Below are 23,708 nucleotides of genomic sequence, written 5' to 3'. Positions count from 1 at the left end.
AGTCTCCAGTTAGAAGTTGGCCCCAGCTTGGGCAGTGTGCTGGCCACACCTCCCCAGGGAAACAGAGGCAGAAGCAGTCCACTCCAAGGTCCCAGGATATGGTCACCCTGACAGCAGCCCCTGCGCAAGCCCACTCATCAGGTTATAAAGGCTGCTTACACCCAGGGTGACTGGTCCCTGGCCCTGGGAGGAAGAGGCAGACCCAGAGATGGAAGGGCCTTGGCCAAGGCTCTCCAGCAGGGCCAGAGGCAGGGCTGGGCTGAGCTCCATCACTGGCCTCTGTGGGCAGCCCCTTGCTGACCTCCAGGCCAGCCCCCCGCTGAAGAAGGCATGTGTGAGTGAAGGGAGCTGGGGACAGGGAGGCAGAGTTGTAGGTCTCTGGGACCTGTCATGCTGACCCAAGAAGCCAACCTGTTTCCATTTCAGGATTGAGGTAGGGGAGGAGGGTGGGGTCCCCATACTCCCAAGAACGCCCAGAAGCAAAGGAGGGTCCCAGGAAGGGGCAGAGCTGAGCTGGACCCATTCTCAGCCTGCTCTGTGGCCTGGGCCAGGTTCTTCCTTCTCTGAGTGCCCCCCAAGTTCCCTGACCACCATCAGAGGGCCCAGGCCGGTCCATGTGGGAGGCCCAACCTGCAGGAGCTGTTAGAATCCTGGGAACTCAAACTCCAGCTCAAAATTAAAATCTCTTTAGTGCCCAGGGCCTCAGGTTCTGAGTGTAGGGTTCTGGGGTGGGGTGAGGTGGCGACTGTTCTGGGGCAGGGAGCATGGGGAGGTCCCATCACTCACCCCAGATTCAGGCCCTCAGTCCCATTTCCCCTTTGGCCCTCTTCTGTGGCTTTCTGTGCCCCCCGCCGCCCAGTCAGTATTCAGGGTGGGGGAAATGACCTCTAAGAGATCATAGGTGTCTGTAGGGCCTACGGGGCATGGGGTCCCTGGGAAGAACCATCACTGACCTGGGGAAGCTCTGGACCCTGAGTCTCTGGAAGGACTGGAGGCCTGAGGGAAGCAGGGCAAGGGGAGTTTCCCTCGGCATGGAGTCCCCTGATGCCCCTGTCCCCTACCCCAAAGCAAGCCTGGTGAGCTGAGATGGGGCATGTAGATGTGGGGAGAGGCTGGGGTGCCTGGAAGCCAGATGGGGACAGGCCTGGGTGGAAGAGGCTGGGCAGTCATCTCTTACTGGCTCTATGAAGTGTTGCCGGACCTCAAACACCTGTCTAGGACATGGCGCCCCTTGGGCTGGGAATGGCCCTCCACCCTTACCCAGGGGAGCTGGAGAGTCTGGCCAAAGCTTCAGGGGGCTGGAACATCCTGGAATTGGGGCAGGGCCAGTTTGGAAGGTCTCTGCTGTGGGCAGTGGAGGGGCAGAGAACAAGGCAGAGCCCAGCTAGGCCCCTACCCAGCCCATCAACTTTAATCTCTGATCCCTGACCTCCCTTCCAGGCTCTCTCCCCACTTGTCACTTTGCTGGAGCCTGGGGACCTGCATTTGTGGACATCTCTGTACACATGGCCTGTGCCCTAGCTGGGAAGGTCTTCCCAATGGGGAGCTGGCCAGTGTGGCACAAAAGCCTGCACTGGGCCAACAAGGTGGAAGGAGAAGCGGCAGGTGGACGGCAAGGCCCCAGCCTCCTTCTCTCCTCCGCCCCTCTTCCCGCCCAGGACTGGGTGGAGCCACTGCTTTATAAGTGGTGGCCTGGTGGCAGCAGAGCAAACTACAACCGGCGGCCAGCGGGACCAGAGGGCGGCTCTGCAGGCAGGCGGCAGCGGTGCCCTCAGTTCCCCAGCATGGCCCCCTCGGCCTGGGCCATTTGCTGGCTGCTGGGGGGCCTCCTGCTCCATGGGGGTAGCTCTGGCCCCAGCCCTGGCCCCAGTGTGCCCCGCCTGCGGCTCTCCTACCGAGGTACCAGCCCCTGCGTGCCCTGTTTGTGTGCATGTGCCCTGTTAGTGTGCGTGCGCTCTGTTTGGGTGCATGTGCCGTGTTTGTGTGCGTGTGCAGTGTTTGTGTGCGTGTGCCGTGTTTGGGTGCGTGTGCCGTGTTTGTGTGCGTGTGCCGTGTTTGTGTGCGTGTGCCCTGTTTGGGTGCGTGTGCCCTGTTTGTATGCGTGTGCCCTGTTTGTGTGCGTGTGCCCCGTTTGGGTGGCTTGGGCTCTTGGGTGCCTGGCCAGCTGTAGGGGAGGGAGCCTCTCCCTGCACAGCTCTCGGGGAGTGGGAGGGAGGCAGGTCCTGGGAGACAGGACCAGGGTGGTGGTGGGAGGGACCTGAGGGGGACTGCTGAGAAAGGGACAGATGGAGACGCTGAGAGAGCTCAATAAAGATGGGGAGGAGACAGAGGAAGGGACCAGGCAGGGGAGAGGGACAGAGAGGGTGGGGCTGAAGGGTCTGTCTGGGCTCAACTGGCACTTTTTGCCCAGGGTGGCCAACGGCAGAGCAGGCAGCATGCTATCCCTTGGTCCTGGGGCCACAGAGAAGGGGAGGACCCCCCTTGCAGCCCACTTCCCAAAGTGGGCTTGTTCATGTGCTCCTGCACCCAAGAAGCACCCCAGCCCAGGGGGAGTTTCACCTCCCCTTTTTGCACATCCCAGCCTGGGGGTTCCTGTGTTCTACCCTAGACATGTGAGCCGGCTCAGGCCTCCACAGATGGGCCCAGGGAAGGCCCGAGACAGGCTCTTGGCAGATCCTTCCTGAGGAAACCAGAGGGCTGACCACCTTCCCCTGGGAAGCCCGGTCTGCTAGGGGAGATGGCGCTGGTCCCTGGAAAGGCTGAGGGGAATGTGGTCTTGTTCCGGGAGCTGTGGTTTTGCGGGGAGGTCAGACTACTAGAAAAAGCCCCAAATAGGGAAAGTTCCCCAAGGTACTGTCATCCATGGAGGGCTTCCCGGAAGAGGCCGTTGATGAGTTTTGGGGGTGGAATGGGTGTTGGGTAGAGGTGCTTCTGTAGGGAAGGCATAGGACACTCTGGGCCTTCCCAAAGGTGGCCAGCACCCCCTTCCTGCCACATCCTACTGCCCCCATTACCTCCACCTCCCCAGCCAAGCCCGGAGGACCTACCTCAGGATCCTCAACTCCTGGGACTGATGTCCCCAGACAGCTCCCCCCCGCTCTCATCTCTGGGGTGGGATAGCCAGCATCTATGGGGAGAAAATTGTCTTTGGCCACATCCCTGGACTGGAGGTGGGAGCTCTTGCTGGCCATACCTGCCCTCTTCTGCACCCAGGCCATTACCAGGGGTCCCTTCTGCTGGGAACAGTTTCGCCTGCTGGCCCACCCTCCAGCTGAGTCAGGCGGCCTGCAAAGACTCCCGCCCTTCCTCCAGGATCTTCCAGCACTTTGCTCTAGTTTCTGCTGGTTGGGGCCTTCTTCCCTGGGGACTGGGTAGGGCACAGATGGGACAGTGGGAAGATGTTAGCTGCATGATGAAGGGCTAAGGAATGGAGGGGTGGGAGGTAGGCCCCAGGGTAGGCTGGGCCAGGTGGGAGGCTCTGAGCCTCCTGTCCCACCTGTCCCCAGGAGCCATGGTCCGAAAGCCTTCCAGCACCATGTGGATGGAAACATTTTCCAGATGTGAGTGTGTCAGGGGTGGATGCTCAGCCGGGGCCTCTACCTCCACTCCTTGGCTGGGGAACTAGGCTGAGCTGTGGCCCTGATCTGCCTCCCCATACATCCTCCTAGACCTCTTGTCTGCCAACCGCTCTGCCATCTTTCTGGGCCCCCAGGGCTCCCTGAACCTCCAGGCCATGTACCTAGATGAGTACCGAGACCGCCTCTTTCTGGGTGGCCTGGACGCCCTCTACTCTCTGCGGCTGGACCAGGCATGGCCAGATCCCCGGGAGGTGAGCTGGACTGGCAGGGAAGAGGGTCTGTTTGAGAACTGGGCACCTCCAGATGGGAGGCCAGATGGGGAAACTGAGCCTGTGAGATCAGGGGAGGACCTGAGGTCAGCGGGGCTGTGTTCCAGGTCCTGTGGCCACCGCAGCCAGGACAGAGGGAGGAGTGTGTTCGAAAGGGAAGAGATCCTTTGGTGAGTGCTGTCGGGAGGGATGGTCCCCCGACCTGACACCCTGCCCTGACCCCCAGGACAATCCGTGACCACGCCCCAGGTGCCTCTACCAGGGGCATTTGGAGCAGATCTTGAGGGCTTTTGAAGGTCTGCTGGGAATGTCACACCCACCCCCTTCCCCAGAGCTGACTGCCAGACAGGGCTGAGCCTTGGGCCCCAAGGAGATGGTGGGCACCCCCCTCACCCCTCAACCACCCCCTCCTTCTCCCCACAGACAGAGTGCGCCAACTTCGTGCGGGTGCTACAGCCTCACAACCGGACCCACCTGCTAGCCTGTGGCACTGGGGCCTTCCAGCCCACCTGTGCCCTCATCACAGTTGGCCACCGTGGGGAAGTGAGCCTGGGCCAGGCCCCACAAGGGACTGGGAGGCAGTGACATTTCCTCCCTGCTGCCTGAACATTCCCATTGAGCCTGGGTAGGGACAGAGGGACAGGGGCCTGAAAGGCGCCTTTGTGTTGGGGAGCTGACCCCATTAAAGGGGCCCTGGATGAGGACGCCTTCCGCCCACCTCCGCTCTCTGGCCGCACGCGAGGGCTCCTGCTTGGGTGTGCGCTGCTGGTGCTTCTCTCCCAGGTGACGCCCCTCCCTCCCTCTCTCCCTCCCACTAGCATGTGCTCCAGCTGGAGCCTGGCAGTGTGGAAAGCGGCCGGGGGCGGTGCCCTCACGAGCCCAGCCGTCCCTTTGCCAGCACCTTCATAGGTGGGTGATGCCCAGGCCAGGGTGAGAACAGGGAGGGTGGCAGCTGGCCTATGTCACTGGGAAGGGAGGGACCCGGCTGCTGGGCTGGGCCTCCTCCCCTGACTCTGTTCCCCAACCCCCACCCCAGATGGGGAGCTGTACACGGGTCTCACCGCTGACTTCCTGGGGCGAGAGGCCATGATCTTCCGAAGTGGAGGTCCTCGGCCAGCTCTGCGTTCCGACTCTGACCAGAGTCTCTTGCACGGTGAGGCCTGCCCCTGGAACTGGCAGGGGTGAAGAGGCTACCTTCCCGGCTAGGACACCAGCCTCCAGTGGGAGTCCCCTACCCCATTCCTCTCCCCACTGGGTTCTACTCCCATCCTCCCCTGTGGGGCCCCTCCACCCATCATGACCCTGTCACCCTTCCAGACCCCCGGTTTGTGATGGCCACCCGGATCCCTGAGAACTCTGACCAGGACAATGACAAGGTGTACTTCTTCTTCTCGGAGACGGTCCCCTCGCCCGATGGTGGCTCGAACCATGTCACTGTCAGCCGCGTGGGCCGCGTCTGCGTGGTAAGAGCTGGGAAGGGGTGGTGAGGTTCAAGTCCCTGCTACACCCTCCCATTCCAAGACCTTTCTCCCCCCACCCCTGGCCAGCAGTAGGGAAACTGAGGCAAGGATGCAAAGCTGACATGCATACCTCTCCCTGAGTGGGGCCCAAGCCTGACTCTGGCCCCTTATCCTGCAGAATGATGCTGGGGGCCAGCGGGTGCTGGTGAACAAATGGAGCACTTTCCTCAAGGCCAGGCTGGTCTGCTCGGTGCCCGGCCCTGGCGGTGCCGAGACCCACTTTGACCAGCTAGGTGAGGGCCTGGCCAAGCAGGCCTAGGGGTCGGGAGTGGGGAGGGCTGAGAGCTGGTGAGTCAGGGCATTGGTGGTGGCCATGACACTCATACTCCCTTCTCTACCCCAGAGGATGTGTTCCTGCTGTGGCCCAAGGCCGGGAAGAGCCTCGAGGTGTACGCGCTGTTTAGCACCGTCAGGTGGGCACACCCAGCACCCCGGCCTTGTGATGGGCCCCTGTCTTTGTCCCTGATTCGGTGACCTGTGACTGTACTCTCTGACTCTCTCTTTGCCTTTGCCTTGGGGTCTTTGCTTTTCAGAGTCTCTGCTTGCTGCAGGCACTGTCACCCTCTGTCCTGCCCATGGAACCAGGCTGTCCCCTTCTTGTCCTTGATGGCCACTCTGGCCTGACTGTCCCATGTGCCCCGGCAGTGCCGTGTTCCAGGGCTTCGCCGTCTGTGTGTACCACATGGCAGACATCTGGGAGGTCTTCAACGGGCCCTTTGCCCACCGAGATGGGCCTCAGCACCAGTGGGGGCCCTATGGGGGCAAGGTGCCCTTCCCTCGCCCCGGTGTGGTGAGTATCTGCTGGGGCCAGGCCAGGGAAGCGAGGCCTGAGCAGATGTGGGGAAGGGCTCCTTGGAGTGGCCTCATGTCCCCATGCACCCCCACGGCAGCGGACGTTGGCCAAGCCTGGGCTCCAGAGGGCCTGGGTGGGGTGGGGTGGGTTTAGTGGGAGAGGAGAGCCCTCCTGCAGTGAGAGAGGTCCCCCTGGTTGGGGTGGAAACAGACTGGTGGTGGAGGGTGTGTGCTGTCTCAGGATACTTCAGGCACTCCCTTCCCTGCTGCCCACAGTGCCCCAGCAAGATGACCACACAGCCAGGACGGCCTTTTGGCAGCACCAAGGACTACCCAGATGAGGTGCTGCAGTTTGCCCGAGCCCACCCCCTCATGTTCTGGCCTGTGCGGCCTCGGCATGGCCGCCCTGTCCTTGTCAAGACCCACCTGGCCCAGCAGCTACACCAGATCGTGGTGGACCGCGTGGAGGCAGAGGATGGGACCTACGATGTCATTTTCCTGGGGACTGGTAGGACAGCTGAGCAAGGGTGGCCAGGCTGGAGAGGGGTGTGGGGTCTCTGGCTGTACCCTCCTGTCCCGCTGACCCCTCCTCCCTGGCCCCAGACTCAGGCTCTGTGCTCAAAGTCATCGCCCTCCAGGCAGGGGGCTCAGCTGAACCTGAGGAAGTGGTTCTGGAGGAGCTCCAGGTGTTTAAGGTAAGCAAGGGGCTGATGGAAGGGTCCCTCCAAGCCCCATCTCTGGGTCTGAGCCTGGCTACAGGGATGCAGGAGCAAGCCCAGTAGGGAGCCAGCCTGTCTTTACTGAATTTGCAGCTGGCAGGATGCTAGGGAAGGGGTGCAGAAAGAGATGCCCCCCCTCCACCCCGCACCTCCGCTGTGGCAGAGGCCTCGCAGCCACTTATGAATGACTGGAGGCCCAGAGCTACAGCCTGTGAGCTGAAAGTGCCTGGGGTGCTTGGAGGGGTGGTCAAGGGAAGCAACCCTCTGCAAACCCCTGTAGGACTCAAGTTGCAAGGAGGAGATGGTTGAGACCCCAAGGCCCCTAGATGTTCTCTTGGCCCCTCTAGAGACTCAGGAAGGGGGTCGTCTGTGTTTGGGGGCCTGTTGTGCCTCCTGGACCTGAGCTGGGTAATTTGGGACAGCTGCTTCATTGCTGGGGAACAGGCTGAGAGAGGGGACACTCGCGCTCTGTGCTTTCAGTCAAGCCTCCTGCTTGGAGGCCAGCCATGACCAGGGGGCCTTTCTTGTAACCCATCATCTGGGAAAGACTGTCTAGCCTTAGCTGCCAGGGAGTGCAAGACCCAGCCTGGGAGCTAGGTGGTTCCCACCCCAGGGTTGGAGGAGACTGAAAGCAGGGGTGCAGGGGCAGGTCTTGGTCCACCCCACCCACACTGAGACCCTTCTCCTTCCCCAGGTGCCAACACCTATCACCGAAATGGAGATCTCTGTCAAAAGGGTAAGAACAGCTGCCACCCTCCTCTTGGACCCCCCTTCTGCCCCTGCTCCACAGCCTCCTCGAGCTCCACTGTAGTCTGGGGAAAGCTGTGCTGAGGCAGGCCTGATTCGCCCCTGCAACAAGTGGCCAGTGGGCACTGGAGGCACCGAGTAAGTGGGGCCATGTCCAGATAAGGGGATAGTCACAAAGGCCAGTTCCTAAGGGAGGCAAAAGTGTGCCTGAAAACACAAAATCCAGATGTTAAGTCCAACAAGGCCACTTTTTAGAGGCCTACTATATTTGCCAAGTGGCAAAACCCGTCTCCCCATATTTATCTGCTCCAGTGTATCTTTGTGTAAATCCTAACTTTTGTGCAAGGATTGCTTAAAGCAAGGTGCACCTCTAAGGTCAGGGACAACTCAGGATAAAGGCCCCTGGGATAGAGGGCAAAGGTCAGCACCTGGGAGGGCCTGGAGAAGCCCCTTAGAGAAAACATCCCAGGTCTTGGTTCTCCTCCATCCCTTCTGTGTCCTGGCACAGAATCTGGTATGCAGCAGATGGGTGATAAACACTTTTTGTTTTTTGAATGAATCCAAGAGGTTCTGGAAGACTTCCTGCAAGTGGCAGGGGTCTCAGGAAGCTGAGGGGCTGAGAGCCTGGCTGCGTGTGGGCGAAGCCTGGGCTCATCTCAGGCTCTGCTTCTGTCCCTCCCCAGCAAATGCTATACGTGGGCTCTCGGCTGGGTGTGGCCCAGCTGCGGCTGCACCAATGTGAGACTTACGGCACTGCCTGTGCAGAGTGCTGCCTGGCCCGGGACCCATACTGTGCCTGGGACGGTGCCTCCTGTACCCACTACCGCCCCAGCCTTGGCAAGCGCCGGTTCCGCCGGCAGGACATCCGGCACGGCAACCCTGCCCTGCAGTGCCTGGGCCAGAGCCAGGAAGGTGAGTGGTGGCAGGTGGGAGGGCCCAGACTGGGCTGGAACTCACCCCTGTGGCCCGGCTCCACCCCTGCGAAGTGCATTCTCAGATTGGTCTTGTCATGACGGATAGTCCTCAGTTTCCCTCTCTGTGTAGCTCCTGCTAGTGCATGGAAGCAGGGTCTTTGGACACAGTGGCTGGCTTGGGGATCCAGGCATGCCTAAGTTCTTGTCATAGTAGTGGGGCTCCTGAGCTGTGGTGTCAGGTGGTGGCACTGGGATCTGGGTCCCATAGTTCCCAAGCTGAGCCAACCTCTGCCTCTCTCCAGAAGAGGCAGTGGGACTTGTGGCAGCCACCATGGTCTACGGCACGGAGCACAATAGCACCTTCCTGGAGTGCCTGCCCAAGTCTCCCCAGGCTGCTGTGCGCTGGCTCTTGCAGAGGCCAGGGGATGAGGGGCCTGACCAGGTGAGTGAGGAGACCCCTGCCTCTAGCCTCTGTGTGTCCTGAGGTCACCTCCCATCCTGAACCCCAAGACCTGAGCCCTAGAAAGGGGTTCTGGGGGGAATCTGCCAAGATTAACCTAAAAAAAGTTTGTATTAGGCTCCTGGGGTGCCTAGAAGGAGGTGCCCTATTTTTGCCTTTTGGGAATGCCCAGGCCAGATGTGGCTGGAACTCCCCCAGTCTGAGGGGTGGGCGATGGAAGAGAAAGAAGAGGGTCTGGGCAGGCCAGTAAGTCTTCCATGTCTACACACATGGCTCATCTTTGAAGGATTCTCTTCTCCAGGGGTTCTTGGTTCTCTTCTGCCCCAGGCAGGGAAGGGGGCTGTGCCCTGGGCCCAGGACTAGGCTTCAGAACCTCCCTGTGCTACACACACACAACAGAAGAGAACCTTCTGGGTCCCTAACCACTGGTCCTTGCCCTCCACCCTCAAAACCTGGCCCCACACTTCCTCCCTGGAGTCCAGCTGTCTGCTCAGGCCCTCTCCTCCCCCATCCGGAAAGGTCTGTCAACTCCAGGGATGGTTTAAGTCTGGGGCCTGAGGATGGGCATTGGCCGGGGCAGGGAAGGGGAGGGGCAGGAGTGGATTGATTACAGGAGGGGCTCTCCCTCCAGCCTGGGAACTGGGGGAGGCCAGCCTTGGGCCAGCTGTTGGGCTGGGCACTGAGAAGATTCCCCAGGGGAGGAGGGGAGCAACAAGATGGTGTTTCACAACACTAGCTAATGGCTCAAGCAATCCACCCCCAACACACAGATGTGCAGACTAAAACCCACACAGGGTCCAGGCCAGAGGCGGGCTGGGATCAGGGCGGCACTCCCACTTCCCACGCTGTGATGGGCGATCAGCCCACCCTGGGCTGGGGCTGTCAGCTCGCACCATTGGGGGAGTGAACGGTTCAGACCAGTACGGGAAGGCCGTGTGTGTGTCTCTGTGTGTGTGTGCGTTCATGTGCATGTGTGCGTGGGCGCACGCACATTGTATGTGTGTAGCATGGGGAGTTTCTGAAGCCCAGTTCTGGGCCCGGGGGCACAGCCCCTCCCTTGAGAAAAGCCTGTAGATGGGATGGTACCTCCAGAAGGGCTAAGGGGATAACATCTTAGCCCCTATGTTCCTTGGGAATGTGTGCCAGGGCCTTCCGAGGCCAAGATTGGAGTCCTCTGACTAAGGGAGAAACCAGCCAGTCAAATCCTTGAGAAGGCCCCTTCCTGGGCTATGGGAAGGTGAGGCCCCACCTGAATTAGCTGGTGGTCTAGAGGAGGCCCAGACTGCCACGCTGCTGGTCCCCTCCTGGGAAGGGGAGAATAGGGCAAAAAGTGTCCAGGCACTGGGCCCCAAGGATGGCAGAAAAGCTGGGGCAGAGAAGCCGATGGTAAACTCCCACCTTGCACCCTACTCACGCCCTCCCGCCCGCGTGGCAGGTGAAGACGGACGAGCGAGTCTTGCACACGGAGCGGGGGCTGCTGTTCCGCAGGCTCAGCCGTTTCGATGCGGGCACCTACACCTGCACCACTCTGGAGCATGGCTTCTCCCAGACTGTGGTCCGCCTGGCTCTGGTGGTGATTGTGGCCTCACAGCTGGACAACCTGTTCCCTCCGGAGCCAAAGCCAGAGGAGCCCCCAGCCCGGGGAGGCCTGGCTTCCACCCCACCCAAGGCCTGGTACAAGGACATCCTGCAGCTCATTGGCTTCGCCAACCTGCCCCGGGTGGATGAGTACTGTGAGCGCGTGTGGTGCAGGGGCACTACGGAATGCTCAGGCTGCTTCCGGAGCCGGAGCCGGGGCAAGCAGGCCAGGGGCAAGAGCTGGGCAGGGCTGGAGCTAGGCAAGAAGATGAAGAGCCGGGTGCATGCCGAGCACAATCGGACTCCCCGGGAGGTGGAGGCCACGTAGAAGGGGGCAGAGGAGGGGTGGTCAGGATGGGCTGGGGGGCCCACTAGCAGCCCCCAGCATCTCCCACCCACCCAGCTAGGGCAGAGGGGTCAGGATGTCTGTTTGCCTCTTAGAGACAGGTGTTTCTGCCCCCACACCGCTACTGGGCCACCTGCAGAAAAGACTGGGGTCTAATGGAGGGGCTGGGTTCTTGAAGCCTGTTCCCTGCCCTTCTCTGTGCTCTTAGACCCAGCTGGAGCCAGCACCCTCTGGCTGCTGGCAGCCCCAAGGGATCTGCCATTTGTTCTCAGAGATGGCCTGGCTTCCGCAGCACATTTCCGGGTGTGCCCAGAGGCAAGAGGGTTGGGTGGTTCTTTCCCAGCCTACAGAACAATGGCCATTCTGAGTGACCCTCGGAGTGGGTGTGTGGGTGTGTCTAGGGGGTATCCCGGTAGGGGGCCCGCAGGGAGCCAGAGGAGGGTGGAAATGGCCTCTGAGCTAGCACCCCGTAAGAAGAGCCTACCTGACCGACTTGGGGAGGGAACACAGAGGTGTTGGGAAGGTGGAGCAACAATGCACCTCCCCTCCTGTCGCGCCGTGATATCTTGGTGGCTCCCTGCCACTGCCCACCGCCTCTTCTCCATCTGAGAATCACGGAGAGGTGTAGATAATCTAGAGGCATAGACTGCTAGAGCCCCCAGGGATCTGGGGTGGTCAGGGCGCAGGCTTCACTTTGTAAACCAGGTGGGGGCATCTCACAGCCTGACTTCCCTTCCCCAGGCCAGGGTTGCTGGGATGCCTGCCCCTCCTGAGAGGACCCCCTCCCCATTGTCAGGCTCTCCATGTCCACGAGCGGGGAGGGGTGGGTTCTGGGGCATTGTTGTCCCTTGTGTCTGTGGACTAGAGATAGGGTGGGGGAGCTGGGGAAGGGTGCAGGCGGGAAGAGTGGGCTGTCTTTCCCAGGGTGATGCAAGCATGCCGCAGCCCTGGAGGCTGGGAATGTGGAGGCTCTGTGAGCCCTGCAGCCCTCAGAATCAGGGCCAGGGATGCAGAAGATTGAGAGGATATGGAGATGGAGAGAGGGCAGGAGACCCTTAGGATAGACTGTGGGACCCAGGCAGGAACAGGTGTCCACAAGAACTCAGGATGGCATCAGTTAGCTCAGAAGCCACCTGGAAGACCCAGTGTTTCCATCTCTGGAATCTCTGTTTTATGCTAAATGGATTTAGGAAGACTGTTTTTCTTTTAAGGGGGAAACAAGGTAGAGAAAAAGATGAAGAAGTGTAAGTCCCGCTGATTCTCGGGGGTAAGGCTCGGATGGCAAGGACGCGTTCTGCCTGGGCATGTAGGGGAGGTGTTTTTGCCATCACCAGTTTCTCAGGCTGGGGAGCACAGAGGGGAGGAGGAGGACTAAATGAAAAGTTGTTCCTAGCCTGCACATGAACACATTCATGACACACAAAACTGACTGGAAGGAGATAAGAGCACTGGGTTTGAGATTCCCTCCACTAAAACAACCAAGACAAAGAAAGGAGGGGAAAAAAAGATAAAAAGCAAGCCAGGGTTCCCTGCCCTATTGAAACTGAAACCCAGACTGCCTTGGGTTTTATCTTTCCCTTACCCCTGGCACCTCCAGAGAACTGGGACCTGAAATAGTCCCTCCTTTCTCCCCTTTGACCATGTAACAAATGAACCAGAAGCACTGAGATTAACCTATCAACGCCCTGAGAAGCCTTCCGGCCTGCGGTGCTGTCTGCTGGGAGGTCAGCTGGTCAAGGCAGAGGAGGAGAGGAGGAAAGGATGGGGGCTGAAGAGCAGAAGGGAGGGGAGACAGAGGGGATTAAAGAGGGGAGGAGAGAGTGCAGAGCTCCAGGAAAGGGTATCAGAGCTGCAGCGAGCTCTGCCCTCTACCCTAGGGAGGCCAGAAAGACACAAACAGCCCTCTGGGCCTTTACGCTGGACTCTGGCTTGGCAGGCTCCAGGCAGGGTCCTCTGGGAAGTTACTCTAGAAAACGAACGGAGGAGGAGCACAAGATCCTCAGCAATGAACACCTGCACTTAGAAAAAGTGAACAGCTTCTGCCAACCACACCCTACCCATGGTACTGTATGCTACTAACTCCTGGAAACGCCCCGTAAGTGAGAGTTGTTTTTGTATTTGTGTGTTGAGATGGGCCTTGTGGTTTCTCTGTTCTCAGAGCACATTTCTTGTAATTACTATTGTTATTTTTATTGTCATGACTGCCCCTGAGCTCTGGTGAGAAAAGCTGAATTTACAAGGAAAGGGATGAAGTTAATATTTGCATCACATAATTATATCATTACTGTGTATCTGTGTATTGTACTAAATGGACTGATGCTGCGCACATGAGCTGAAAATGAAGAGCCCTCCCATCCATTCCATGAGAAAGAAGGTCACCCTGAGTGACCTCTGTTTCATGATTTCCCAAACAGGTTTTAGAGCTGGAAAAGGACTTAAAGAAAGAGACTGGGTGGTGCTTTCTAGAAAGGAGGAAGATGGGTATCAGGGGAAGGAAGGAGTTAGAGGGCTTTGTCTACAAAGCCGAGATTGCTCATTAAATGAGGAACATCCTGGCCTGTGGGCTTGTAAGACTGACCTTCTTGGGACTTCAGGAGGATCTTGAACTAAAAGAAAGAAAAAAAAACATTGGCAAAGGGCAGCTGGGCCCGTAGGCAGCTCTGCTCCTTTTTCACAACAACACTTGACATTTGTCACAGTGACACTTGGCATGGTTCCTGCCTTCATCCCAAGCCACATACCAATGGATATTAAGTCCTCATGGCTGGGGGACTGGGGCTGTGCTGTGGGGGCTGTGGCTTCTGGAAAGGAGGGGAGGCCCCGAACATCTGACCTATTGGGCACACTGCAGGAGGTCCGTCTGGGCATGGCTCCCACTCCCCAGTGACATCAACACCCCAGCCCAAAGAGCAGAATCCACTGATGCTGGAGAAACATGGAAGGGTCATAACCCCACCTTCCCAGGGAGACTTCCCTGGGTCTCTTGCTTGAACAGGCCCCTCGATCCATGCTGTAGACTAGGGGTCTTAACAGGTCAGTCGTAAGTCTCATCTTGCAGTCTGGGCCCTGGAGCTGGCCTTTCCTTTTGTTCCTTGCCCCCTCCACGATCACTTAGGCCTGACAGAACCTGAAACCCTGTCACCCCACCCCAGGAAGCATCATCACCTCTGACTGAGAAGTGTCACCAGGGCACCCACCTGGCACAGTGTGCTGGGCTGGGAAGGGTGTGCGAAGGCGGCCTCCAGAGCCCCCTTCTTCCCTCATGCATCTCTCTCCCAAGGGTGGTCCGGAAGACCCCTCTGGACCAGACCCCTTCCTGGTCCACACCACCTCCCCCTCCCATCTCAAGCCCTATTTCCTGCCTCAGCGATTTCAGCCTCTCTCTGTTGTCTTGTCACAGCTCTTTCCTCTGCATCTAATGCTTCCTCTGCTCTTTGGGACTCTGTTCCATGACTTCCCAAACAGGTTTAGAGCTGGAAAGGGGCCTAGAGAATGAGACTGGCCCAGTGGTTCCAAGAGATAACTATAATCCCACGGGACCCTCCATGATCTCGTGGTCCCCGTGTTCTGCCCCTTTGGCCCTGACAGAGCTGGAATGCTGCCTGCTGGCTTGCCCTGTGAAGGCCCTGAGAAGTCCTGTGATGATCTCTTGCTAATGTGCATGCCTACTATGTGCTATGTGCTTTTCCAAAACATTTGGTTCTCTCTTTTTTTTTTTCCCATGGAGCAGCTAACATCTCATGTTTCTAACATTTTGAAGAACACACTTTGGAAAAATGTTGATTAGGTTAATTCCCTCCCTTAACATGTGAGCTTGATTAATTAGTAATTGCCTTCCCAGCCTGTAGGCTCTGGAAGCCCCAGCCTCCTGATGAAATAGCCATATCTTGGTTTCCTATGACCCTCGCCAGAGTAGACTCTGCTACCCCGGGACAGGGCTGCCAAGCGGCCAATCTGCTGCCCTTTGGGCCTGGACTGTGCTCTGTTCCCGGCTCTCATGCTCCCATACCCAGCCTATTTCTGGCCCCTCCTGTGTCTGTTATGGTCCTCTGTGGAGGGCTAGCATTCACCCCTAGTCTGTGGCTGTCCTTCCATCCAACAGACTCGTTTCTAAGAAGGTGAGGGGCAGGGAGGAGTCAGAATAAGAGAGGAAAACAGCAGTTTCCACTTTCTCAAATGACTCCTGGGCTTTTCTTTCATTGGCTAAGCTCGGGGTCAGGTCCTAGACAGCCCTAGAATCCCCTGCTTGGAGGAATGGTCAGGTAGCAACCCCCAAGAACCTGGTGTACCTCCAGCCAGCCTGTCCTCTTTGTGGGCTGGCAGGGGGTCCAGCTGCAGCTCCAGCCAGTTGGGCCCCAGAAGACTGGCTCACATGCCTCTGGAAATCCAGCAAACAGAGTCACCTCTGGCCAACCACATCTTAGAGCTAGGGGGTAGTTGCTCAGAAATAGCCCAATTTCCATCCCAGTTAAGGTCCCATTCCAGCCTCACCTAAGTCTTGGATTGCAGTGGGTTCTACAAGAATAAAGTTCAATACACGCCAAGAACAAATTCCCAGGGTCTTCTAAGACTCTAAACTCGGAAAGAGGGACAGTGGGTAGGGCTAGGTTTGGACACAATATCTGATAAGGTTGCCAGGCACAATGGCTCACACCTGCAATGCCATCACTTTCAGAGGCCGAGGCAGGTGGATCACCTGAGGTCAGGAGTTCGAGACCAGCCTGGCCAACATGGTGAAACCCCTTCTCTACTAAAAATACAAAAATTAGCTGGTGGCACACACCTGTAATCCCAGCTACTCGGGAGACTGAGGCACGAGAATCATTTGAACCCGGGAGGTAGAGGTTACAGCAAGCTGAGATCACGCCACTGTACTCCAGCCTGGGCAACAGAGCAAGACTCTGTCTCAATAAATAAATAAATAAATAAATAAATAAAAATCTGATAAGGTGCCTGGGAATTGTTGGGCCCCACCCTGGCTCTCCTTCCATACTCAGCCATCCCTCGGATGTACAGGAGACGAGGCAAGGCAGCTGTGGCCCTGTGCCCGTTCTCACTGCCCAGTCCCTGGCCACCTTTGCTGGGGGTACCACTACTGGGCCCCTCTCCCTTAGAGACTGCATCCTAATGAAGCCTTTCACTTTCCTTGCTGGACTTCCATTAAGGAAACTCCTGGTTCCTCATGAAGCCTTTAAAAAAATTACTCTCCACTGAGGACGAGGGCTGCTGCAAAGTCTCCAGGGAGGCCGTGTAAGGGATATGGGGCTGTCTTTGGGCCAGGCCTCCAGCAGCTAGCTAATAGCCTGCACACAGGGACACTGCTGATGGGAGGACTCAGCTGACCAGTCCTGACCTCTTTACCTCAGGGAGTATGATGACCAGAGTACCCCCTAATCCACCCAAAAGGGCCTGTTTCACTGCTGTGAGGAATGACCAGGGCAAAGGGACAGTTGCGGGCTGATAGGATTCCAAAGTGACTCAACAGAGGCCTGGAACAGAGTCCAGGTGTCTACCACCAAATAGAGGGGACTGGACTCTGGACACATGAAGCCCAGATTGATGGAGAGCGAGCGGGCTCTGCTCTCACAGATGAAGGCATAGGGGAATGACGTGGCACACCAGCCACTTGCTCTGTGGACATGATCTCATCTGTTCACCCCCCCCACTCCTGCCCCCAACTGATAAGAATCTGGTGATGTTTCCTGTAGTCCAAGGGTCTCAGACAATGGTGTGAACGGCTGGCCCTACTGGAAACGACATTGTTCAGGGAAGAAAAAACAACACACCAGCACAAAGCCAGGGCAGGACCTGCTGAAATGTAAGGGCCTGTTTACAAACCCATGATTTCTGAGGGGAAGAACACAATGGAGAATTGTTTTGGCGAGGCTGGTGTCTCCTCCAGTAGGCTCCTGGGGGCTGGGGATGGCTTTGATGGTCCAGACAGGTCTCAGATGTTCTGAAAAGGATGGATACTAATGGCGCGGATGCCTTCCTGTTTATTAGGGGTGTGTGCAGGGCAGGGTCAGGAAGCCAGTTTACACCAAAGACAAGGGGAAGGGGTTCCTGGGGCTTACCCCTTCCATCTGGACCTCATGCTGTCATGTTGCTCAGGGATCCCAGGGTTAGAGCAGGTTTGCTAGGGAGAAGTGAGGGCAAGGGTTTTTTGTTTTGGGAAAAAAATCAGTTCTTCAGTTTTTCTGTCATTTTTTGGAAAAATGTACAAGCCATGACACCTTTGCAAATAGCCAGCTCCTTTGGAATGGAGCTCCCTGGCTTAGTCACTAGGGAGACTTCTCACACCTGGGGGCCCCCATGATGCTGTGACTGGGAGCACATGGGAAACTGATGCTGTCTCCCTGGGGTCAGGGCCAGTGGAGGTGCTGCTTCTCACAGCATCCTCCCACCCTGCCCATAGAGGCTAGAGCCTTTGAGCCACCATTTGAGCCACCACCCAGAGGTCCTGATGTCAGTGAGTGTGCATTCGTGTGGACAGGTACCTGTGCATGTGTGCATATGGGAGGAGGGTGGGGCAGAAAAGGAATAGAACCATATCACACATTCCCCCTTGGGACTGGCAGTCGCCATTTTTGGTGGAGGAGAGGGCATCTGGATGCCTCTCAATGAGTAATTGGGAGACATTTTTGGTGGGTTAGGAGAGCCACTTTGGGTCTGGAGAGACTATGAAGGCAGTCTTGTCTAAGGATTTGACCTGTGAGGGGGAGCTTTCAAACTCATCTCTAACCCCAACAGGAACCTGCCTCATGAATAAACTCGAACAGATGTGTTTAGAACAATTGAGGCGCAATAAGTCTTATGTAATCCCAAAACAGAAGCAAGATTTTCATAAGCCTTTCCCAGCCTTCCAGGTCTGAGGGTTTATAATCTTCATCGACATGCTAACAGTGCCCTCTGGTGTTTGGCAGCAAAACACAGGCTTATGAATACAGGGTATGGAGCATCCATCAGTTCTGTAGACATTAAACTGCCTCTGAACGTGGAGTCCTGGGCCAGGCATCATGAGGGGAAGAAAGGTTAATAAGACAGACAGGTCCCTGGAGCTTCTGATCTAGCAGGAAAGACAGACCCATAACTGTAGGACAGACAGAGAATGACATGGGCTATAACAGGGGGTACAAACAGAGACAGTAAGAGTGCCTAGAGATGAAGAAGTAGCCCTTAGGCTGTGTTTAACAGGCTGAAGATGGATGCCAGGACTCTCCAGGCTGAGCACCCCAGGCCCGGGCCCAGTGTTCTGAGGCAGCCAGAGCAGAAGGCCTGTGGGTGGGATGTCCTGGGAGATGCAGCTATGGAAGGCCCTGTTTGTAGAAGGTCTTGAATGCCAATCTCAGCAGGGCCATCCTGAGCGAAGAGTTAGCACATGTTTTATGGTAACTGGCAGAAGGGAAAAGGGTGGATGTGTCAGAGAAGCAAGTGGACACAGGAAACCATGCAGACTTTTGCTGCCCATCCTATGAGGCATCAAGGTCTGAGCTGAGCACTGACAATGGGAAGGAGAGGAAGGCAAACATTTGAAAAACAGTCGAACTGACAACAAAGAGGTTGGTTGAACAGAGAGGGAAGCTGAAGGAAATTCTGAGGTTTCTGGCCTTAGTTTACGGTTCCCGTAAAGGTAATGATTAGAGGAAGGGGAGCAGGTGCTTTGGGAAAGTTTTATTTAACATCTATTTCTACTATCCCTAAGTGAACTAATTTGTCCCAGCTCCTAAGTTATGAAACAGTAATTAATTCTAATAAGACACATCAGTTATGAAAATAGGTATTAAAAATTTTAAACGTGTTTGTCATGAAACAGGCATTTAAAAGAAGATGAGCTTGGGGCATCTTGTAGTGTCAGAAAGTAAAAAAGTGCTCAAAAACAAAACAAAACAAAACCAGACACACAGTGATGGGGATGTGTGAAAAGGACACATGAACACCCAGTGGCCAAAGCAATTTGAGCGACAAAATAAAGTATTATTACATTGTAACCCAAAGTCCAGGAGTCCATACTAAATGATTGAATAGGCTGTGCACGGTGGCTCACGCCTGTAATCCCAGCATTTTGGGGGGCCGAGGTGGGTGGATCACCTGAAGTCAGGAGTTCGAGACCGGCCTGACCAACCTGGTGAACCTCTTCTCTACTAAAAATACAAAATGCCAGGCATGGTGGCGCATGCCTGTAATCCCAGCTACTTGGGAGGCTGAGGCAGGAGAATCACTTGAAACCGGGAGGCAGAGGTTGCAGTGAGCTAAGATCGCACCACTGCACTCCAGCCTGGGCAACAAGAGCGAAACTCCGTCTCAAAAAAAAAAAAAGATTGACTAAATAAATAAGCAGGAGAGAATAAAATAGGTAAATCTCCCATGCAGAACCATTCCAAATAATTTATGTAGATACTCCATCCTCAAGGAGGAGTTGCATAAAAACCTCTACTTAACTGTGGGCTCCACATAGTGACTTCCCTTTGGAAGGTACAGTATGAAAAGAGGAAAAGCCTGGGTGCGGTGGCTCACACCTGTAACCCCAGCACTTTGGTAGGCTGAGGTGGGTGGATCTCGAGGTCAGGAGTTCGAGACCAGCCTGGCCAACATGATGAAACCCCATCTCTACTAAAAAAAAATTAGCTGGTGTGGTGGTGCACACCTGTAATCCCAGCTACTTAGGAGGCTGAGGAAGGAGAATTGCTTGAACCCGGGAGGCGGAGGTTGCAGTGAGCCAAGATTGTACCACTGCATTCCCACCTGGGCAACAGAGTACAACTCCATCTAAAAAAAAAAAAAAAAAAGAAAGAAAAGAAAAGGGGGAAAAAGGGTAACTTTACAGTGGAGAAATCTGACAAAACATACCTCAGCTAAATGATCAAAGTCAACCTCAACAGTGACAGGTCATGCTGATACTATGTAACTTTGATATGATGTGATGAAAATGGCACTTCTCCTGTGTCTTCCTCCAAAACCCATAACCCCAGTCTAATCATGAGAAAAACATCAGAACAATCCCAGTTAAGAGACACTCTGCAAAATACTTGACCAGTACTCCTCAGAAGTGTCAAGGTCTTCAGAATCAAGGGAAGTCTGCCATTCCATCACAGCCAAGAGGAACCGAAGGAGATACGACACAGTGCAATGTGGTATCCTGGAACAGAAAAGACAAGAAAATCTCAATAAAATTTGGGCTTTAGTTAATAATGATGTATCAATATTTGTTCTTTAATTGTGACAAATTTGCTATACTAATATGTTAATAGTAGGAGAAATTAGGTTTGGGATATATATGGGAGTCTATACTATCTTTATAATGTTTCTGTAGGTCTAAAACTATTCTAAATTAAAAGCTTATTTAAGAAAGAAGCTGGCTGGGTGTGGTGGCTCACACCTGTAATTTCAGCACTTTAGGAGGCCAAGGTGGGCAGATCACTTGAGCCCAGGAGTTCAAGACCAGCCTTGGCAACACGGTGAAACCTCATCTCTTAAAAAAAAAAAAAAAAATTAGCCAGGCATGGTGGTGCATGCCTATAGTCTTAGCTACTTGGAAGGCTCAGGGGGGAGGATTACCTGAGCCCAGGGAGGTCGGGGCAGTGAGCCATGATCATGCCACTGAACAGAGTGAGACCCTGACTCAAAAAAAAAAAAAAAAAAAGGGCTGGGTGCAGTGGCTCACGCTTGTAATCCCAGCACTTTGGGCGGCTGAGGCAGTCAGGAGTTCGAGACCAGCCTGACCAGCTTGGTGAAACCCCGTCTCTACTAAAAATACAAAATTAGCCTGGCATGGTGGTGCGTGCCTGTAATCCCAGCTACTCAGGAGGCTGAGGAAGGAGAGAATCACTTGAACCCGGGAGGCGGAGGTTGCAGTGAGCCGAGATCGCACCACTGCACTCCCGCCTGGGCAACAGAGTGAGACTCCCTCTCAAAAAAAAAAAAAACAAGAAAGAAAGAAAAAGAAAAGCAAAAAGAGGCCAGGCGTGGTGGCTCACACCTGGATTCTCAGCACTTTGGGAGACTGAGGTGGGTGGATCACGAGGTCAAAGAGACTCTGTCTCAAAAAAAAAAAAAAAAAAAAAGAAGCCAGTTATTTAGTGGAGAATGACTGATTAGGCCCAGATGAAGAATAGAACATTTCAAAGTTGGACTTTCCAGCCTATAAAAATAGGGTTGGCTATTAACATCAGTGGAGACTAAAAATACAAAGAGTAAGAAATAGTTAATAGCTGTGTGTGTGTGTGTGTGTGTGTGTGTGTGTGTGTGTGTGTATGCATGCACTGTCGTGTTAGCTAAGCAAGTACCCACAAAGCCAACTGTACACAGAGGTAGGGCAGCTGACATCTAGGTGACAAAAACTGCCCCCTCCCAAGCTCCCTTTCTACCCACTGAAGCTAAAGTCGAGAGGGCACTGTTAGGGGCCATTACTCTCAGTTAAGATAGTGTTTCTCACACTTGAGTATACAAATAGACTCCTTAAGAAAAGATATTAATACTACCACAGATCCCTAAAAATATGCCTGGTGACCCAAGTTACAGAAACTCTAGGTTTAGAACTAAAGTCTTAATCTAAGGAGCGTCTTTCAGTTGTGAATTATCACTGCAAGAGTTGAATCTTTAGAATGGGTTAAATATTGTGTTTTATATGAAAGCTCACAATTAAAAAATGTTCCTGTTACTTGCAGAGCTCTGACAAAATTTCCCTGGACGCCCGGATAAGCAAGGATAGCATTGAGTGGTCAAACCCAAGAGAAAGGAAATGAAGAAAAAGGGCATAATTGTGGGAAGCCCTAGGAGGACAGCTGTGCAGGAGCTCTAGGAGCAGCCAGCCCTGGAGGAGGCAGCTCTGGGAGGCAGGTCTTCAGGAAAAGAAGTCCAGCTGATAGTGATCTGATGCCTGGTCTATGAGGAAAATTGCATTTTGAGACATTTTGTTGATCATTTGCAACATTTCAGAAGAATTAGCAATAGGTATATACCAAAAAAGAAGCAATTATTAATTTCAGAAAAAAACATTGTACAAAAGAGGAAAGGTAGTCATAGTGTACTGCCTGGCTCAGTGGTAAACAGTATTTCTAGCATCATAATAATATAAACATTGAAAGTTAACAAAAATTGTGATACAATTATCTGAGGTGAATGAAAACGGGAAGATTATGTTTTTTTAATTTAATTTTGAGACAGCGTTTTGCTCTGTTGCCCAGGCTGCAGAGCAGTGGTGCGACCTCAGCTAACTGCAACCTCCGCCTCCCAGACTCAAACGATTCTCCTGCCTCAGCCTCCCAAGTATCTGGGATTATAGGCACCCACCACCGTGCCCGGTTAATTTTTGTATTTTTAGTAGAGATGGGGTTTCACCATGTTGGCAAGGCTGGTCTTGAACTCCTGACCTTAAGTCATCCGCCCGCCTCGGCCTCCCAAACTGCTGGGATTAACAAGCGTGAGCCACCGTGCCCAGCCAAAAATGGGAAGATTCTAAAGGTGCTAAATCTTTCTGTAACGTAATAGAAAGTCAATAATGTCTAAGATTAATAAATTAAGAAACAGCTTTAAAAAGTGGGAAGTAGTTGCCTTTAGAGAGTAGGAATGGAAGTAGGGAAGGGTAAGTCAAAATTTTTTCATTATAGTCCTTTTAGTACTATTAGACTTTTAAAAGTCTATGTTACTTTGCCTGTATACTTTGATAATAACAAAAAGACACAGATAGCCTCCATTTGATTTCAAGCGAATTTGCTCAAATCTGAAGGCACTCATTGCATACACACCTTGGATATAAATCTTCAGGGTCTGCAATGTTTGGAATGAGAACATTGTCTTTCACCGTTAGTGGCGATGATTCAGTGGCAAGATGTTGAGAACTGTCTGGCAATGGTTCTGAGTTCTCCCCACTAACCAAATCCCATGAAATCATTAAAAACATAAAAATGTAAGATAGGCTTTGTTCAATTTCTCCCTAGGCCTTCTGCCAGATTCCCATCCTAGTTGTCTTGCCTGTTTTTTGTTTGTTTAGACAGAGTCTTGCTCTGTCACCCAGGCTGGAGGGCAGTGGCACAATCTCGGCTCACTGCAACCTCCGCCTCCCCGATTCAAGCAATTCTCCTGCCTCAGCCTCCCGAGTAGCTGGGGTTACAGGCGCCTGCCACCATGCCCAGCAAATTTTTGTATTTTCAGTAGAGGTGGGGTTTCACCATGTTGGCTAGTCTGGTCTCGAACTCCTGACCTCAAGTGATCTGTCTGCCTTGGCCTCCCAAAGTGCTGGGATTACAGGTATGAGCCACTGCGCCCGGCCACCTTGCCTAATTTGAATGTCCTGGCATGCAAATTCATATTTAAACTCTGGACGGAAATGCTCGAACCACCGGGCAGTGAGGGTTTGACTGGGCTCACTCATACTGTGGAGGTGTGCTGAAGCCCACACCAGTCAGGAGAGAATGGAGTCCCTTATGCCCCATGTATAAGCATGGCAGTCCTTGACCTGTTTGAGTCCAGGACCCCAAGCCTTGCAACAAGGGCCTATTCTCCACCCAGTGTGGACTGCTATGCTGGCTCACCTCCCTAATGAGAACCTGTGTACTTATTATTTGCACAATGATTGATGAAGATTCTCTGCCTCTGTAATGCCAATTTCCGTATAAACAGGTTTCTTTCCCTCCAAAGAAACATGTCTATATTCTAAGCTAAAAGTTCTACATTAATTCCCTAAATTTTATGGATTAGGAGGGTGAGTTTTCTTACTCTCGTACTCTACCCCGTAGAATCTTTACTACCCAGACAAATTTCAGAATGAATTTATAAGGAGACACCAA

At 54.4% G+C, this 23,708-nt stretch overlaps 1 protein-coding gene and 2 long non-coding RNA genes across 5 annotated transcripts; 1 reads left to right on the top strand and 2 right to left on the bottom strand.

The window, feature by feature from the left end:
- Window positions 1-478: 478 nt before the first annotated feature.
- LOC129532590 (uncharacterized) lies at window positions 479-5,272 on the bottom strand. The gene is made up of 4 exons (XR_008678356.2): window positions 5,209-5,272; window positions 4,909-5,019; window positions 3,048-3,127; window positions 479-996 (listed from the first exon to the last, which is right to left on the bottom strand). It is a non-coding gene; the product is annotated as an uncharacterized lncRNA (long non-coding RNA).
- On the top strand, window positions 1,584-13,214 carry SEMA3G (semaphorin 3G). 3 transcript variants are annotated; one of them, XM_019024451.4, is made up of 17 exons: window positions 1,585-1,899; window positions 3,507-3,560; window positions 3,669-3,829; window positions 3,955-4,017; window positions 4,271-4,390; window positions 4,666-4,756; window positions 4,884-5,000; window positions 5,165-5,310; window positions 5,486-5,600; window positions 5,711-5,780; window positions 6,013-6,157; window positions 6,436-6,667; window positions 6,763-6,854; window positions 7,573-7,614; window positions 8,309-8,537; window positions 8,842-8,981; window positions 10,435-13,214. In XM_019024451.4, the coding sequence occupies exons 1-17, from the start codon at window positions 1,785-1,787 to the stop codon at window positions 10,903-10,905; spliced, it is 2,403 nt and encodes an 800-aa protein (XP_018879996.3). In that variant the 5' UTR covers window positions 1,585-1,784; the 3' UTR covers window positions 10,906-13,214. The 3 variants fall into 3 exon arrangements, with proteins under 3 accessions (XP_055238563.2, XP_018879996.3, XP_004034330.3); XM_055382588.2 differs by lacking the exon at window positions 4,271-4,390 and having other exon boundaries at window positions 1,584-1,899; XM_004034282.5 differs by lacking the exon at window positions 3,507-3,560 and having other exon boundaries at window positions 1,586-1,899.
- Window positions 13,215-16,779: 3,565 nt separating this feature from the next.
- On the bottom strand, window positions 16,780-20,024 carry LOC134758055 (uncharacterized). The gene is made up of 3 exons (XR_010132827.1): window positions 19,961-20,024; window positions 16,998-17,059; window positions 16,780-16,879 (listed from the first exon to the last, which is right to left on the bottom strand). It is a non-coding gene; the product is annotated as an uncharacterized lncRNA (long non-coding RNA).
- Between the last annotated feature and the right edge of the window lie 3,684 nt (window positions 20,025-23,708).

The sequence above is a fragment of the Gorilla gorilla genome, chromosome 2, assembly GCF_029281585.2.
Source record: "Gorilla gorilla gorilla isolate KB3781 chromosome 2, NHGRI_mGorGor1-v2.1_pri, whole genome shotgun sequence".
Taxonomy (NCBI): domain Eukaryota; kingdom Metazoa; phylum Chordata; class Mammalia; order Primates; family Hominidae; genus Gorilla; species Gorilla gorilla.
This window is presented reverse-complemented; position numbering and strand designations above follow the sequence as displayed.